Genomic DNA, 18,277 nt, shown 5'->3' on the forward strand with positions numbered 1-18,277 from the left:
ACCTAGTAATTATACAATATTGTGGTACTACATAATTTTGCTTTCACTGTGACTTTCTTAATTTCCTGCTTCAAAGGTTAGTACTTAAACTGGGTGGTTTTGAAAGGATTTGGCTAGTTAGGAGTCCACACTACCCTACACCTGTAAAGAAATCTTTCTTGGGAAGGAATTTAATAAAGATGTCAAAAATACAATTGTACTAACTTCCTTTGTTTTTGCCAACAGGTAAGAAAGTAACATTAGTAGTTTCTAGTGACATTTTAACATTATTTTCTTTTTTCAAAGGGGCAGCAGTCTTGCAACTGTTTCCCCGACTGCTATTTTATTTAATAAAAACCAAACCAACCCCAGCAGAGAGGTAGAAAGCAGCAACTGAGAGCGTGCTCCTGCACACCACACAGGCTTTGCTGCCACAGCGCGCAATGGTGGCTGAGTCCCCTTGCCCTGCCAGAATCCCTCTGTAGCTTCAAAGCCAGCAAGGCCTGATCGTCCCGCGCATGCGTCTAAAGTACAGCTTCGCCTTCTCGTCTCTACCCCCTTCAGTCTCTGGTGACGTGCAATGCGGAGGCGGAGCCCGAGCCTGTGGCGGGAGTGGGGGAGGAACTGCGAGGTGTGTGTGGACGTCAGACTGGATAGCGGAAGGTCAGGGCGGCCCGGAGCGGAAGTGGGGCTCTGGAGCTTGTCCGCCATTGTGGGCCCGAGGATCGGAGGACGAGCGGGGACGAGCAGTGTGCAGGCGGCGAGCTCGGGCCCCTTCCGCGACTCCCGAGCGCGAGCCCGCTTCCTGGAGCCTACAAGAGCGGCAGCGGCAAAGGCAGAGCTTCGCGAGGGCGACAGTCGACTGCTGTGAGTGCTCTCGGAGAGGCCCAGGCGGCGGCGGTTCCTCTCGGGTTACGGTGAAGAATGTCAGCCACTAGCGTGGATCAGGTGAGGGAGCAGGGCCCCGGCTCGGCGAAGGCCGGAGCCGCAGAGCTCCACCCTCGCGTGCGGCGCGGCTCCTCTAGCGGCCGCTAGCTCCATAACGGCGCCGTGGGTGCTGGTTGTCCGGGCTGCCGCCCAGGCCGGCCTGAGCGCGGGCGTCTCTGTGCCTGTGGCAGGCGCCCGTGACCACTGAGGGCCGGATGTCCCGGCGGCCGCCGCGGGGCTAGGAGCCGGCGGGTGCTGGAGGCGATGCGGAGGGGCAGTGGGAGGCGGCCGGGCGGAGCGGTTGCGGAGGATCTAGTGGGGTTCACACCTACGCGGATTGTTCTGAATAACTTGTTTCCAATAATGTCTCTGTTTAACATACTTTTCTTCCCCCTCCCCCTCTTTACCACATCTTTTCGTCTTGCTTCAGAGACCTAAAGGGCAAGGAAATAAAGGTGAGTTTTTTTTGTTTGTTTTTGTTTTTGTTTTTACCCATTAGTAGTTCCCTTAATGATATTTTTAAACTGTAAGCAGTTTCTTTCTTGTTTTTGCATTTCTTTCTAAATATAAAGGTTAGAAAAACATCCATCGCACCTAACAGCCAACATTTGCATAGTTCCTGTGTTCGAAGCTACGTTTGTAGAACCCGAAGTACTAAGGAAGAAACAGCTGTCTTGGTTGTATTTCAGTGAACGTAATGTTACTTCTTCAGTTTACCATTTTATGTTTGTTACATAACTTAGGTCATACTTTTTTCTACATTTGTGTACAGTTAGATAAGTTTTTAAAGTGTCTGGATTATATTTGAACTTGGCAGATCACATGGCGTTCTATGTCACATTGGTGAAAATCACGCCCTTAATCACAGATTCCATAGAAGTTGCTTTCAAGGAGGCAACAACAGTATAGAACTTGTAACAAGTATGTAACTTAGTGGATGGCTCTGATTGGAAGGTGTGTCTCAATCTGGTTACTTACAAAAGCCTGAGAAGGAAATTTTTTGTGCAGTTATTGCTAGTATTATATGATTTGCTATTTAAAAACCACCATTAAAAGTAAGGCAGCTAAAACATAAATGTAGTTTTTTGTATTTTTGCTTGTGGAACAAAGTTGTCAGCTGACTGAAACATGACATTAACATGTGATTAGTGTAGAACAATAACTCCTTTCTTGAGGTGGTGCCAATTAAAGAACATTACAATGAGCTATATATTTGTTAACGTTTTTTCTAGTGCGGGAAATGACACTAAATACAGTTACCCTTCCTTTTTTTGTTTGTTTTTTGTTTGTTTGGGTTTTTTTTTCTTTCCCCAGTAATCAAGTACTACTTAAAAAATAAGATCTTAATAGCCCTTTTGGTGTAGGTTTCATGTTTCTACTGATGCTTTTAATATTTTTTTCAAGGTTTCTACGTGGCAAGGGCAGTTAATTAGAAATAATAGTGCTCTACCCAGAATAACTTTCTTCTTGAAACACTACATTTTATATAAGAATTTATATATATACTAAATACATTGTAGTGTGTTAGCTAATAAACTTTATTTTAATTAGCGTTTTAGCATGTGAACATTTAGGAATTTTTAATTCATAGAATTCGTTTATTTTAGTTATAACTGTAAACTTCAGAATTACAGGTTAATTTAAAATTAGTTATTAAACATTTGTAAGTTTAAGAGGAATTTTTTTTCTTTTCCTTTTTTGGCTAATCTGAGATCATCTAAAATTTCTGGTCATTATTGCCTAGTATAAACTATTTTATTCTAGAACTATGGCACTTTGCAAGGCTGTTTGAAATGCTAAGTATTTTATGTTACCTGTTTTAAGGTAAGTGACGGCTATGAAGTTGTTTTTTTTTTTGTTTTTTGTTTTTTGTTTTTGTTTTTTTTTTTTTTTTTGATAAAACAAAGTAGATCATCCAGATTGGGTATTATAAACTAGTTCTGTAGTTCTGTATTACCACACTTTTGGTTCCTTGAGACTCACTTCATTTTGGTATGACTTATTGATCTGTCTGCTGATATACTTATAAATCAGCTGATAGAGACTAGCTAGCTATAGATTGCATCACTCTCTGCTTAAATTTTACAGGTGAGAATTTTAGATTGTTAGTATCGCTTCTGTTGTTTTAGATACCCACACAAGTTATTTTTTGAATAGTTTTTTTCCTGCAAATTTTCCTTTATTTTATAACTTTTTAATAATTTTATCCTAGAATGAAGATTATAGACTGGGATTTTGTTTTGTAGTCCTGGGTTCCAGTACCATATGGAGCTACTGATTTACTAAGTCTGTTATACATTTTTGTTACAGTTTCTCTTTTGTAAACAAAATAACTAAATTTTGATAATAGAGGGATTATTATAATTGCAATAGCTTTTTGCTCTAGTTGCTGTTTTTTCAATTATTTCTTATCCTCTTGTGAGGAGGAGAAGGAAAGCTACTTTTGGCTTAAAATGATAGAAACCATAATAACCTTACACATACATTACAAGCCAAGTCACAGCTACTAGCAAGTGGCTGTTAGGAACTTTTGTGTGTTTTTGAAAAACTTCTGCCTTAGTTTACTTAATTTTAAGTTAGTGAAATTATGTTATTGTGAGTCTGTATACTGATATCAGGCAGAAAATATAGGGTATTTTTTTCTTTTTGCTTTACAAAAAGATAAGATTTGTAATTTTGAATTTAGAGCTTAAGAGCTTAATGTTCCTAAGAAATTGATATGAGTTAAAATTTTGAAACTAGTTGACTTAATATGACTTCTGACATGCCCTGTTTTCTGAATTACTGGTTGACATTGTTAGCCTAACACCCTGCTTTATTGTCTATTTTTCTGCAAAATATTTTCAAGCATATTCCTCAGCCTTATTACAATAAAGGAATGAAAAGGAGTTCCGTCAGTTTATTTGTGAATGCAAAAATGCTTCTGAAGTATAATTCTTGACTTTTGGTATACATTTTTTACATATTTAATTCTTGATTTTTTGGGTTTTTTGACCAAATATTTTTCTTATGTGAAATGTCACAAGTGCTTATTTTTCTTGGCCAGATAGTATGAAAGGATATTGGTTAAAATTAATAAGTAAGAATGGGTAGAATAAATAAGGATAATTATTTGTTGGTTGATAATTTTCTTTGTTAACAAGAACTTTTGCTGTGTCTTCATTTGTATGTCAGATGTTCTCTTGGGCTTCCCTCTGTCCTTTCTTTTGTCCTCTAAGTTTATGTAAGTAAGCAACACATAGATGCAGTTTCCTTTCTCCTCCTTTTTCTTTCTGTAGGAGGGACACACACCTTTTCTACAACTGGAGTTTAAAAGAATTAGGTGGAAGTTGTTTGTTTGAATGTTTCAGAAAGGTAGTATGTTTGGCAAAATGTTGTATCTCCTCTCTGTCCCCCCAAGAAATGATTTCAAAGCACCATACTTTCATTATTTTGGCTTCATATTATTATTAATCCTCACAACATTCCTGTAAGGAGATAGAGGGTATATGGTATTGTCGCTGTTTTTGTAGGTGGGAAAACATGATGCACACATCTGTTGACTTTCCTAACTTGATGTAGTCAGGACCAGAGCAGAGAACCACCTGGCTTCTAAGGCCCATGTTCTATCTTGATTTGACTTTGCTTCATAGGGCAGAGGAAACAGGCGAAGAATCATGTAAGTCATCTGTTCTTTTTTCCCCTGAAGAACTTTTACACAATATAGATGTGGGTTAGATTTTATTACTGTTCACTGACTTTCAGTCTCTGAGACATTAGATTGTCATTAAACAATGTTCAACAACTAAATTCTTATAAAACAGTTGTTTTAAGAAAAGCATGCTTCTGAAATTAAAGGGCTAGTTAATATCTTATTAGGAGCCTTTAAATGGATAGTTTTTTTGATTATATTGGCAGTATAGGCTAGATAACCAAGAACTAATTGACACAAGTAATAGAAAGGATGGGCTGTTTTAAACACTGACTAGTCTGCATATTAGTTTAGCAGTCCAGTAGTAGGAAACTCCCCCTACCCACAAAAAGTAAAAGACTGTGCCTGCACTGCCATTGTTGATGAAAGAATAGTCAAACCAATGAGAAGAGAAGGTTCAGTCAAATTGCTGGGACTGCTGTGGTTACCTCAGTGCTCAGATGATGTTGGATATATCCTGTGACAACCTGCTTTTAATTTTTTTATAGTAACTTACATATTTTAATCTGGGGACATATTTAACTCAAGTCTAGCCTTGATGAAGTCTGATAATACAATTAAGTCTTGTTAGTAGAATCAGAATCCATTTATTTTTGGGTCACTTTTGATGGTTATTTTATCATAGATGTCAGATATGAAGGTTTCATGTTCAGAGTAGCTTTACTGTTGAGCCATCTCTGATACTTACTGGATGGCAAAGAACTAAGAGATTTTTACAGTTCTTTGCTTATAAGTCACTGCTTACTAACAATATTAGATTTTAGGTGATGTACACTTAGGGCAAAATTAAGAGTTCATGTTCTGATAAACTTAGCCCCATATTAGTTGGCAATACTTTGTGACATTTTAGTTTTGAGCAGTAAGTGGTTCTAAGATTGACATTCTTCACAAATCGCTTATTTCACTTCATGTTTCAGTAACAGTTTCATATTGATAGCATATCAACTATTATTTTTCTAACCTTTGTTTTTCTAGTTCAGTATAATTTTTAGTTTTATTTGGGATATTGTAATATTTAGCATTATAAAGATTATTGAACATGTCCATTTAATACCAAGATGAGATGCAATAGACACTGAATAACATAAATAATCATCAATAGATTAGTGAGCTTAGATTGCTACTGGAGATGACCTACCTCCTTGGTAGTAGACCTGAAATTAAAATACAGGAGGTGTTTTTATATGCTGCACTCAGTCAGGACTGAGACAGTGTACACATGTATTTTTTAATTTTTTCTTGAATCTAAATATTACATATTTTACAGTGTTTATGAGATAATTTTTTAGCTAGTGTGATATTCTAATTTATCTTGTAATTTATTTTCTCATGTGTTTCATGAGTAATCATCATCATCATCTCTGGTGTCCTAATTGTAGTTTTACTTTTATGTGAAAGTCTTATTTATTGATGTTTGAATTTGAACTCAAAACCTCAGTGCATGCTAAACACACACTTCACCAGTGATTCTAAGCCTTTGAGAATCAAGGTGTGGGCACACATGTGTATTAGAGAATCAAAAGCTTTACAGATTTTAATTTGAGTGCTTCTGTAGTATACACAGGAACCTGGATTTGTACTTCCAGGACTGTCAGAAAAACAAACCAGAACAACATAAGGGTTTTTTTATTTTACTTTTTTAATCACAGCATCTTGCTACATAACTGCTAGGTAACTGTTTGTGTTGTCCATACTGGTTTTGACATTGTGATCCTTTTGCATCTGTCTCTCAAGTGCTGTGATAAACTCAATGGGGCATCATACCCAGCCCTTTGTAGATTTTTCATACTGAAACTTTTAAGTCACAAATAGTTACTTGAAGGTTGGACCTGGTGTTGTATTTCCATTACAAGGTAAAGTAGGATTGAGAATTCAAGGTTACAGAAGAAATAAATTCTTAACATCAGATTAATAGACTTATAAAGTATGGTGACATACTCAAATGTATTGTTTACAGCATTACGCAGTTATTTTAGAATCAAACATTTTTAGGGACCCCTGAGCCCTTTTCAATATTTTTATGTTACTTTGCTCACTACACTGTTGAAATTGGGATATTTAAGATTTTAGTAAGTGGGAGTTTCTACATACAGCTTTTATAGTGTTGAGTGTATGGACCATGGAATTTCTAAGTTTTCTGTGGCACACATTATACATATCTATCTATCTATCTGTCTATCTATATTTTTTTTCTCTATAGGTTATCCTTAAGATTGCTCTTAAACCAAACATGAAGGAACTCAGGATTATTTTTTCCTGAGTTGGCCTGAAAATTTTATCAAATGTTAAACTGTTCTGTGAATTTCATAAGGATAATTGCAACACTTCTAATACAAATATGTTTTCTTAGTTTCAGTACAAAATGGTTCGATTCATCAAAAAGATGCTGTAAATGATGATGATTTTGAGCCATACTTAAGTAGCCAGACAAATCAGGTAAGTTGTCTGCAGAATCAGATTTTAGGGAGTTAAACTTATTTGAATTTTAACTGAATTTTCCAAGTAAACATCTAATTGAATAAGAAGATAAAATACTGTGAATAAATTAGTTTAGTGTACTTACATATGGTGAATAATACTTGCAGGTTTATGACATTAGAGACTACTTTAGAGATGGTAGATAACTGAATTGGGTTCTAAAATATTTAAAGATTAGTATTTCTGTATATTATGCTTAGACTTGTTGAATATTAAGGTAGTTTAACATCTCAATTCTGGCATTTGAACCTATGATATTGTACATGCTGTTGTGTGCCACAACTGGGCTACATGCCTAGCCTCTAGTAGCATTTGTTTATTAAGGTAATAAGTGTTAAGAAACAGTAAGATGTTAATATTTAGATATAATTTTTGCTGTCATGTTTATTGTCAATTTTGTGTAACTGCTAGAATCAAATTTTGAAAATATAATTTCAGCCCTCACTACTTCATTACAATATTCTAGAATGAAGTTTCTATTGTCGTTTTTGTCACTTGTAAAAAGATATATGAAACATGGACTCAGAAACGTTAGAATTTTAAAAGGAAACAATGAGAGGAAAGGGCACTCATTGTTTCCATATGCAATGGAATTAAAAAATTTGAACAGAAATTTTTCTGTTTTGAGGAATATAGGTTTGATTTGTATCTTAGAGAAGTGATGGCTTTGCTTGCTCTCGTCTACCTCTTGGGCATGTCTTTTTATCAGTGTTCTTTTCTGTGCTGGGTTGCATTCCGAGCATGCATTGGTGAGGCATAAATACATGAGGAGGGATGAAAACAAATGGTTGAATTTGTGAATGCTGGGCAGAAAGGGTATTATCCTTGTCCCTGCTACCACTAGAAAAGATGTCAGCAGTCGTCTTTCCATAGTACCAAAAATGATGGCCTCCAACAAGGCATGTATTTTAAGAGCAACAACAGAATAGAATGTTGAAAATTAGGTTTGTTGTATAGAAAAAAAGTATAAAATTATCTGAAATCTGAAAGGTAAGTTATCTATGATTTTAAGTAATTCAGAATTTCTTAGCTGAACTATAAAACTGAAGTAATTCAAGAGTATCAGTTTAGTGGAAATTAAGTTTATTTCTGGAATATGTCAAATAATCATGATAGACAAACTTTGAAGTTGTGTAAGTATTCACTTAATGATTAGTTCCTTGCCTGCTGCTCGAAATATTCAGTTAAAATTAAACTAGATAAATTATTAGGTTCTTTTAAAGATTTATTTTTATGTGTATGTGTATTAGTATATGCTGTACATGTATGTGACCTGGGAATTAAAAGTTGTGAGTGGCCCACCCTGGGGGTCTGGGAACAGAATTTGGGTTTTCCACAAGAGTAGTTAAGAGCTCTTAACTACTGGGCCAGCTCTCTAGTTCCATAAATGAACTTTTAAAATTAATCTCTTCAGCTAATATTAAAAAGTAAAATGATGAAGATGAATCATTTTGTGGAAAAGGTGTTTTAATACTTTTAACTGATTTAAATTGTTTTGTACATTTGGATCTAATTCATATCAGCTTACCCTAGGGTTGTGTTAAAAATAAGTTGTTGGCCTTACTTATGGTAGCATACTTTTTCCATTTTACAGTGTTTTATATTTAAAAGAGGAAGGAAAGAGATCACTGATTTCCTGTAGATCTTCTGAATAAGGTGGTGATTGAGTTCAGGTTTTATTTCTCAGTCAACTTTTCATTAAATATGCCATTTAACTTACAAATACATTTAAAGAGGAAATTGGAATACTGATGTTACCTGTAGTCAGTATTGGTCAGAAGTGGCATTCTGTTTCCAGATTCTTGGCCACTTATCCACATATTCACAGAATTGAAATTTGCAAAATAGCAAGAAAGTTTTATTTAAACCAAAGCAATAGAAAAGTTGAGCGTATATGCAAGGGTGCAGCCAGCTACATGAGTGGAAATATTCAAGGTCTCAGGTTGCTGTTTGGGTTTTCTCTTTATAAACTCTAAAGAAAGAAAGGAATTACCATTTAGTTTGCATGGTTCTCTATTTTAATTGATAGATTAGCTCAGACAGTCATTTTTTTCTGTTGTGTGTATTCCTTTCCATAATGCATCTTTTACTCATCTAAATCTTTATTCTCTTTCTCTTTCTCTGAATGTGTATAGGACTAAAGTGATAAATAACTAAAAGGATACAGTTTGTTTCATTGTTCATAAAACCCAGAACCATCCCTGGCTGGATCTGCCCTCCAATCCCCAGATTAGAATGTTCTGAGACTACTTTTGAACAGAAATTTTGCAAAGTTTGATTGTCGTTAGAAGAGTAAAAACTTATCCACTTGTCCAGAGATGTTGTCTTCATGTAGGCCTATGTGAGTGAGCTCCAGAGTTCGCTAGTACACTGATCAGAGAGGATTATATGCATAGTACTAATAGGCAAAAGTACATTATCAGAAGACGGGTATGTACACAACACAAACCACCTGGAATCCAAGCTCACTAAAGCAGGCACTATGCTCTCCCTGTGGAGGCTTGGGAAAATAATTGTATTTAAGTTTTATCCAGTTTTGGCATCACATGCTCTGTACTTTTAACTCTTATCTATTAATGTGATTTTTTTCCACTGATATTACAGTAACTGCTAGTCCATAGTCTTAAAATCCAAATCTGATTGTGTAGTTCTCAATACTAATAAAAAAAATTACCTGCCAGACATGGTGGTGTGATCCCAGCACTTAGGTAGAGGCAAGAGGATGTCAAATTTAAGGCCAGAGTGGGATACAATTGAGATAGCAAGACTGTTTATCACAAAAATCAAAACAAAAAGTAAGCACACATAAAACCACTACCATAGTTCCAGAGAAGTGGATACATTTGTCATATGAGAGCATTTAAAATGGTTTGCATACTTTATCTCATCTTTAGTCAGCATTGCCCGTCCTTGGGGAAAAAAGAATTGACCATTAATTTCTGAGAATATAAAGGTTTTCTCAGTTACTTTTTAAAAAAAATCACCTTAATCTTTGTATCATACTTTTTTTTCTTATGTAAAGCGTCGACTCATCACCCCATGAAGTTAACTCTTTGCTAACATGTTTTTCTTTTTATACATGAATATAACACCATTTAAGTTGAGGGTCAGTTTTTGCTGGAGGATTGTAGAATGTCCCAGTATAAGGAATGAATTCTTTATCTTTCTGATTCCCTGTCGGGCATCCCTGGGAAGGATGAAGGATTCATGAAATAGATGCTAAGTGCATGAATGTGTTAGGCTATTTGGTAGAATTAAGTAACAAAGAATAACAGTTGATGAAACATACAGATTTTTTATTCAACAGTTTTCATTACATTTTTTATGCTTCTGTTTGACAGTCTCATTGTATAACCCTGACTGGTTTCAAACTTAAGACTCTGCTGCCTTAGCCTCCCAGGTATTGGAATTATTGCCTTGATTTTGTTTTTGCAATAAAGCTCAGTTTTTGAGATGAACAGGAGGAGAAAGTAAATATAATTATTACACTGAAAGTCACTAACCCATTGATGTAGAAAAAAGGAGAGTTTTCGGTTTGTGTGTGCTTGTTTGAGATTGGGTGTGGTAGTGTATGTAGCCCATATTAACCCCATCAGTTTCCAAGTGTATTAGGTTCATAGATGCATACCACCGATCTGGGCTTGGAAGTCTGGAATCTTTGAAGTACCTCAGGTTGGTTAGTTTGTTTTCTGAGACGGTCCTACCATGTAGGTCTGGCTGTACTGTAACTTATGTAGGTAGACCGGGCTGGCTTTGAAGACCACCTGCCTCTGTTTCTGGAGTGTTGGGATTCAGGGAATGCATCACTCTGCCCAGCTGTACCTCAGGTTCTTAATAGAAGTAGTTTTCATTTTACTTGTTGTAAAAGTACTGTTACTGGTGAGTAATAACACTTTTCATCAATCTTTTAAAACTACTTAATATCTAGTATCGAATAAATATGAATAAAAATCTTATAACTGAGAAAACTCAAAATTGAGCTATGTTAATATGCTGTGAGAACAGTAAACGTTAGACTTTTTTAATTGTTCGAGTTTTCTTATATTTAATAAAAAATTAACCTCTGTAACATTAAGTAACTATAAATTATTGTAAAATTGCAAAGAAGCACTTTTAATAGTTCTTTAAAAGAATGTTAATGTTTATACTGGGAGAGAACCCTCCAAATTGTTTAATAGCTTTGACATTCCTTACAAGCTTGAAGAATAGTTTAGTTTTCTTAATGTGTACTTAGCATGCATAAGGCCTTGGATATGATACTACCTTTATTTCCTTCCCAAATTTTCACAATATTTAGAGCACAAGTCATCTTTATTCTATACACAAAAAGAAATTAAATTCATATCCAAGGATCATGGACATTGAAAATGGCAATGTAAGGGAAATTGAGTCCTTACCTTCTTTATAGAAGATCTGGACTAGTTTTGAGATTATCCCATCTGGTAGTTTACATTTCAAAAAGAGTTAGGTTCTGGTAATAAATACAACTAAATATATGTGATACCATATTTCCTATTTGAAATTATATAAAATAGCAAATATAAAAACAAAGTGTTATAATAACATATGTAATACTTAGAATCTGCCATTGATATTTCATTTATTATACTTATTACTTAATGTTTTTCTTCTTAACAAATACCTTTATTAGAGGCTATATTTTGGTCATTTTCAAGCCTATTCCTCAACTCTTCTTAGATTCAACTATTTCTCTACCTATCATTTTATGTCTTATTTAAAAAACTTTTCTTATTCATTTTAAAATGGTGCAGAGCTTTTATAATTCTCCATACATGGATCAGTTTTTCCTAAGTGGGTCAGCATTCATAGTTATAAGTAGTCTTAAATATTTTAATTTTCTTCTAGAAGTAAAAGTTATATGGAATGTGCAAAATCTGAGTGCACCCATATAACCAAAGCCAGTGTTCACATAGACCATCTTTCATGCAAATTTTCATTCCTAAATTTAATTTTTTTATTGTCATGCAGGGTCAGTTTTAGAATTTCTTTTTCTTTTATGAATTAAATGTTTAGAGTTAAAGATATTTATAATGTTAATAGTTTACAAATATTCAATATGGGTTTGCTTTTATATATATCAGGGTAGTTAAACTATCAATCTACATAACAGGCTTTTATGCTGTGAACAGTAGAAACTTTTACCCATTTTGGAATGAACTAGATATTAAATATATTTACCATTGGCACCTTTATATGTTCATGTCATAATATTTTGTCTTCATTGTTCTGTTTTTCCCCTTCTTTCCCTGGGAACTTCCTTTCTGTTCTACTTTGCTATTTACATACATTCCTTTACCTCTTCTATTTCCTACTTCTGTTAATTAATCGTTTTGTTCTCATTGTTTTTTATTTTGAGGCAAGGTTGGTCAGTCTTATCCCCCACCCCACCTCCTCCAATTCACTGTAAGCAAGCACCGTGTGTGTGTGTGTGTGTGTGTGTGTGTGTGTGTGTGTGTGTGTGTTTGAGAGAGAGACAGAGAGACAGAGAGAGAGAGACAGACAGAAACAGACAGTAGTAGTAAATATCTTTTATTTTTTGAATTAGTTTATGTATATAAGTAGTTGTCTTCAGACACCAGAAGAGGGCATCAGGTCCTATCACACATGGTTGTGAGCCACCATATTGTTGCTAGGAATTGAATTCAGGAAGGACCCTGCAAGAGCAGTCAGTGCTCTTGAGCCATCTCTGCAGCCCAATAATAAGTTCTTCAAAGAATTGGAAATTAGTTCCAGATAGTATGTGGGATGTTACAGTCATGTTTATATTGACATTTCTTTTTGTGGGGCTGGAACTTTACTACTATGGTTTCTTATGGTCTAGTAAGTGCTATGTCATTGAACACATGACCCCAGATTTTGATATATAATCTTGGTGATGGTGGTGACTCTCCACAAAATAGTCTTGTGAATATGATGGGGGGGGGGGAATCAAAGCCAAACATGAGCTAAGAAATTTAAGGAGCTTATTACCTGTCTATATAAGTAAAGGATCGGCCCTAATGGTACTGAACCCTGTTAGAAATTCTGAATGACTAGGTTTTTGCCTACCAAATCCTAGAGCTGTATTCTGGGTATCAGAAGTCAAACATAAAGCAAAGAATGAAAAAATCTATCATAGACGTTATTTTTATCAATAAGAGATTGGTTTTTAAATTTAGGTAATCGGAGAATTATTTCAAAGACATTGCCTTTTTATTAATCTCCTACTTTTTAAACATTTAATTTTTTTAATCAAAGTAAAACATAACAAGATAAAATAAAAACCACCAAACCACCACATTGATGTTAAACAAGGCAGACCTATAAAAGGAAAAATGCTTCAAGAGAAGTCTCAAGAAATAGAGACCCACTCATTCATTCATTCAGAAGTCCCATAAAAATATAAACTTAGTTATATTGTGTATACAAGAGGACCTGATGCAGACCTGTGTGGTGCCCTGTGCTTGCTGCTTCAGTCCCTGTGAGTTCATAGAAGCGTGGCTCAGTCTTACCCTCCTGCTATCCTCCATCCCCTCTGGCTCTCCTTGTACTCCTTCCACCTCCTTTCATGCAGTTCCCTTAGGTCTGAGGGCAGAGAATTGATTGAGACAGTCCATTTACCGCTGTGTATTCCTTTTTCTCTCTGCATAATGTCTGGTGTGGATCTCTGTTTGTTCAGGAGGAAGCTTCCCTGATGATGGCTCAGTAAGGCACAAATCTGAGTTTAGCAGAGTATTATTTTCTTGTTACTTTATTATTTTTAGAACAGTAGTACTTGATTTTATCCTAGGTCTCAGAACTGTCTAGTTTTTGGTTCTTGGTCACCCAAGCAGTGTTGGATATGGGTTCTATCTTAGGGAGTAATCACATATTGCTTGGTTACTTCTATAAGCATTGTGTCGTTGCCCTAGCATATTTTTCAGGCAGAATCAAATGTAGATTAAAAGGTTTGTGGGTTGGTGTTTATGTTTTTCTTTTGGTAGGTAGTAGAAAATTGTCATGTACCAAAGACACTAGAATATTTTGGAGAAGGTTATATGTAGACATTAGCTCAACTTTGGGTTGTGTTGATGATGTCTTCATCAGTAGGGCCTTGTCAGTTGGTGGAGAGCAGCCTATTGTCTTGGCAACAGCTTGGGTTGTTTGTGGATTTTAACGGGACCCCTTTGGCCAACAACTCAATTGGATATACACAGTCCTGGAATTGGAAGGTTTGTATGAAAGAGATGGCCAGTTGGGACTGTCTCCCTTACTATTTAGAAACTTTTTCAGGATCAGCTTCATATATTTTAGGAAGTTTCCACTGTACTAAGTTTCCCTACTCCTCCTCAAATGCCCCTCAGTTCTAGCCTCCTCACCACACATTCTTTCCCTCAATCCTATAATCCCTTTCCCCTCCCTAAATGATCTTCTCATTACAGCTACCACCTACCCCTTCTGCCAGCCGGATCTATACAATCCATTTCTTCCTCTAGGGAGATCCATGTGTTGCCCCTGGACTTTTTTATTATACCTAACTTCTGGGTTTATGCCTCTCTGCCTTAACTTCTCTAGGTCTATGGATTATATACTTATTTAATGACTAATATTTCCATAAAAGTCAATACGTACCATATTGATTTTTCCGTCAGGGTTACTTCACTCAATGAATTTTTTCTAGTTCCATCCATTTGCCTGCAAATTTCATGTTGTCATTCTTTTAAATAGCTGAGTTATACTTCATTGTGTAAATGTACTACAATCTATTCATCTATTCTGTTGAGGGACATCTATATTGTTTCCAATTTCTGAGTATTATTAATAAAAGTGCAGTGAGCATCATTTAGCAAGTGTCCTTGTGATAGGATAGATTATCTTTTGGGTAATGCTCAAGTTGGCTCTTGAGTTAGATTGGTTTCCAACTTTCTGAGGAACTGTCATGTTTAATTTTTAGTGACTACAAGTTTAGTGACTCCCACCAGCAGTGGAGGACTGTTCTCCTTACAGCCTCACTGTTAGGTCTCTTTGTTGCAGGTCTTAGCCATTCTGACAGGTGTAATATGGAATCTCAAAGTAGTTTTTGATTTATGTTTTCCTGATGGCTAAGAATGTTGAACATTTCAGTGTTTCTTAGCCATTTGAGGTGTCTCTATTGAGAATTCTCTATTCAGATCTGTTTTCCATTTTTAAATTTAGAATACTTCGGTTTTGTATCTGGTTTCTTGAGTTTTTTTCTTTTTCCTTTCTTTCTTTTTTTTTTTAATGTACTTTGGTTATTAGTCCTCTATAAGTGGTAAAAATGTTCTCATTATGTAGGCTGACACTTTGTCTAAATGACGGTGTCTTTTGCTGTGTAGAAACTGTTCAGTTTCATGACCCCATTTACTAATTATTGATCTTTGTGCCTGTGCTAATAGGATTTTGTTTAAAAAAAAGTCTTTTTCTGTATGCCAATGAGTTCACGGCTGTTCCCACACCCATCCTTTTTTTTTTTTCCATATTTAGTATATCTGGTATCATGTTGAGATTGTTGATCCATTTGCATTGACATTTTGTACAGATAATAAATATGGATGTATTTGCATTCTTCTCTATGTAGCCATCCAGTTTGATCAGCATCATTTTTTCAAAGATACTATTTTTTTCCAGTGTGTATTCTGGCCTATTTATCAAAAATCAGGTGTCTGTAGCTGTGTGGATTTGTGACTGGGGCTTCAGTTAGAATGTACTGATCAACCCATAATCAATACCATGCTGTTTTTATTACCAAAGCTTTGCACTACACCTTGAAATCAGAAATGGTGAGACCTCCAATAGTTCTTTGATTGTTCATGATTGTTTTATCACTCTTGGGTTTGTTGTTTTTTCATATGAAGCTGAAAATTGTCCTTTCAAGATTTGAAGAATTTTGTTGGAATTTTGATGGGACTGCATTCAATCTGTAGATTACTTTTGGTAAACTATGTTAATCCTACCAATCTATGAGCATAGGAGATCTTTTTGTCTTTTGATAGCTTCCTTAATTTCTTTCTTCAAAGGCTTAATTTTTGACATACAGGTCTTTCACTTGTTTTGTTAGAGTTACATTAAGGTATTTTATATTATTAGAGGTTACTGTGAAATGTGTTATTTCACTGGTTTCTTTTTCAGTATGCTTTTCATTTGTATATAGGTAGGCTACTGACTTTTTTTGAGTTAATCGTATAACCGACTACTTTTTTGAAAATGTTTATCGGCTATAGAAATTTCCTAGTGGAATTTTTTTGTGTCACTTATCTCTAATACCATATGATCTGCAAATTAAGCTACTTTCCTCCTTCTTTTCCAGTTTGTATTTCCTTGATCACCTCCAGTTTTCTCCTTGCTCTAGTAAAAACTTTTCAAGTACTGTATTGAATAGGGGTGGAGAGAATGGACACTCTTGTCTTATACCTAATATTAGTGGAATTGCTTAATTTCCCTCCAATTAAGTTGATACTGGTTATGGGCTTATCTATACACTGCCTTTATTATGTTGTTATATTCCTTGTATACCTTATCTCTTCAAGACTTATGAAGGGTGTTAAATATTGCCAGAGACCCTTTCTGTGGCTAATGATTAAAAGATGATCACATGTGGTTTTTGCCTTTTCAGTTTGCTTATATGATGGGTTACATTGATTCTTGTGTTCAATACACAATACTATCCCTGCATCTGCAAAATAAAGCCTTCTTGATCATGGTGGATGATCTTTTTCCTTGTTCTTAGATTCAATTTGCAAGTAGTAATTTTATTTAGTATCTTAATATCTGTGCTTAAAAGGGAAATTCTCTTTATTTTTATTTATTTATTTTTTATTGTTGTTGGCTGTTTATGTGGTTTGGGTATCAAGATAGCTGACCTCATAAAATTTGTTTGGCAGTATTCCTTCTGTTTCTCCGAATACGCTGTTTCTGCTTTGTTGGGATATTTAGGGTCTACTGTGGTAGGGTTGCTGAGACACATTTTTCTGGCTGTTACTGTGTTTTTACACTTGGTGTCTAGGCATCTGTGATCAGAATGATAGTAGGTCTAAGTGCCGATACCTGGTTTTATCTTTGTTGAGTAGGTATTTTGTGTCTTGGTTTCTGTTTCCTCTCTAGATTTTAGAAAAATGTGATGGTTGTGTGTTGCTTAGATATGAAATTTTCTCTGAAACTATGTTCTGGTGTGTTGCCAGGGAATACTTTTTGGTGTTGAGGCTAAAATAATAGGATGAGTTTGGAATAGTAGAACTTTTGTGATCACTTAGCAATGGAGTAAGTGCAGAAAGGGAGACTGTGGCCAGTATTATTCTACAGAGCTGAAAAATGAGACTGAGAGGATTAGATCTGGACGGCAGAAAGAGGGGTGAAGATACATAGTCAACCTACCTACTTCCCTGGCAGCAGTGGCCTTTGGATTAGCAAGAGGAGCCTGCTAGGGTTGGTGGGATAAAGAATTCAGGGAGGGAGGTTAGAAGGAGAAGATTTGTAGGATCTAGCCTGGTGGACAGCAGGTATTTTGTTGCAGAGCTGGGTCTGAGACTAGGTATTGGGTCTTGAGGACCATATTAAGAAGCAAAAATATGCCTCAAAGACATTTTCAAGGGGAAATAATCTTATTTTCAGGAAAATCTTCAAAGTATTTTTCATGTTTACTTGTAACAATTTAGCGTGATTTTTTTTCATTAATAGAACTTGCTATATTGAATTTGGAAAATTTGAAATGTATAGTTATTTATTTGAAATGCAAACATATTTTATTGTAATTAAAAATTTCTATTTTTAAAGTGAAAAATAATTCTGATTTAGAAAGTTAAAAGCATGATGGTTCATAGCTATTATCTCAGCACTTGGGGTATAGGAGGCAGGAAATAATAGTATTGAGACTAGTCTGAGAGCAAGAGTTAAAAGCCAGTTTGGCAAGACCTTGTTTCAACAAAAGAACAACAAAAGTTGTTAAGTGTGTAGTATAAAATGTAGTGCATAGCACAAAAGAAATTGGATTCCTTTAGTATCTTACCCTTCAGCAAAATAAAAAAAAAATATTTACTCTTTCACAATCTCTCTCTCTCCCCCCCCCTCTTTCTCTCTCTCCGATACACACACACACACACACACACACACACACACACACACACACACACACAGAGTACTTTTGTAATATTTCCCTCTGTTATCTTCTTACCCTTCCCCTCTTAATCCAATCTCCTTCTCTACTTT

At 35.4% G+C, this 18,277-nt stretch overlaps 1 protein-coding gene across 4 annotated transcripts in view; it reads left to right on the plus strand.

Annotated features, from left to right (window-relative positions):
* Window positions 1-660: 660 nt before the first annotated feature.
* Window positions 661-18,277, plus strand: part of Ythdf3 (YTH N6-methyladenosine RNA binding protein F3) — a 33,316-nt gene continuing 15,699 nt past the window's right edge. The window contains exons 1-5 of one of the 4 annotated variants that reach the window (XM_087626120.1): window positions 682-927; window positions 1,337-1,361; window positions 1,479-1,600; window positions 4,419-4,564; window positions 6,948-7,033. In XM_087626120.1, the coding sequence (XP_087482246.1) occupies window positions 4,507-4,564; window positions 6,948-7,033 (144 nt within the window). In that variant the 5' untranslated portion in view covers window positions 682-927; window positions 1,337-1,361; window positions 1,479-1,600; window positions 4,419-4,506. 4 annotated transcript variants of the gene reach the window in all.

The sequence above is a fragment of the Rattus norvegicus genome, chromosome 2 (genome assembly GCF_021556685.1).
Source record: "Rattus norvegicus strain SHRSP/BbbUtx chromosome 2, alternate assembly SHRSP_T2T, whole genome shotgun sequence".
Taxonomy (NCBI): Eukaryota; Metazoa; Chordata; class Mammalia; order Rodentia; family Muridae; genus Rattus; species Rattus norvegicus.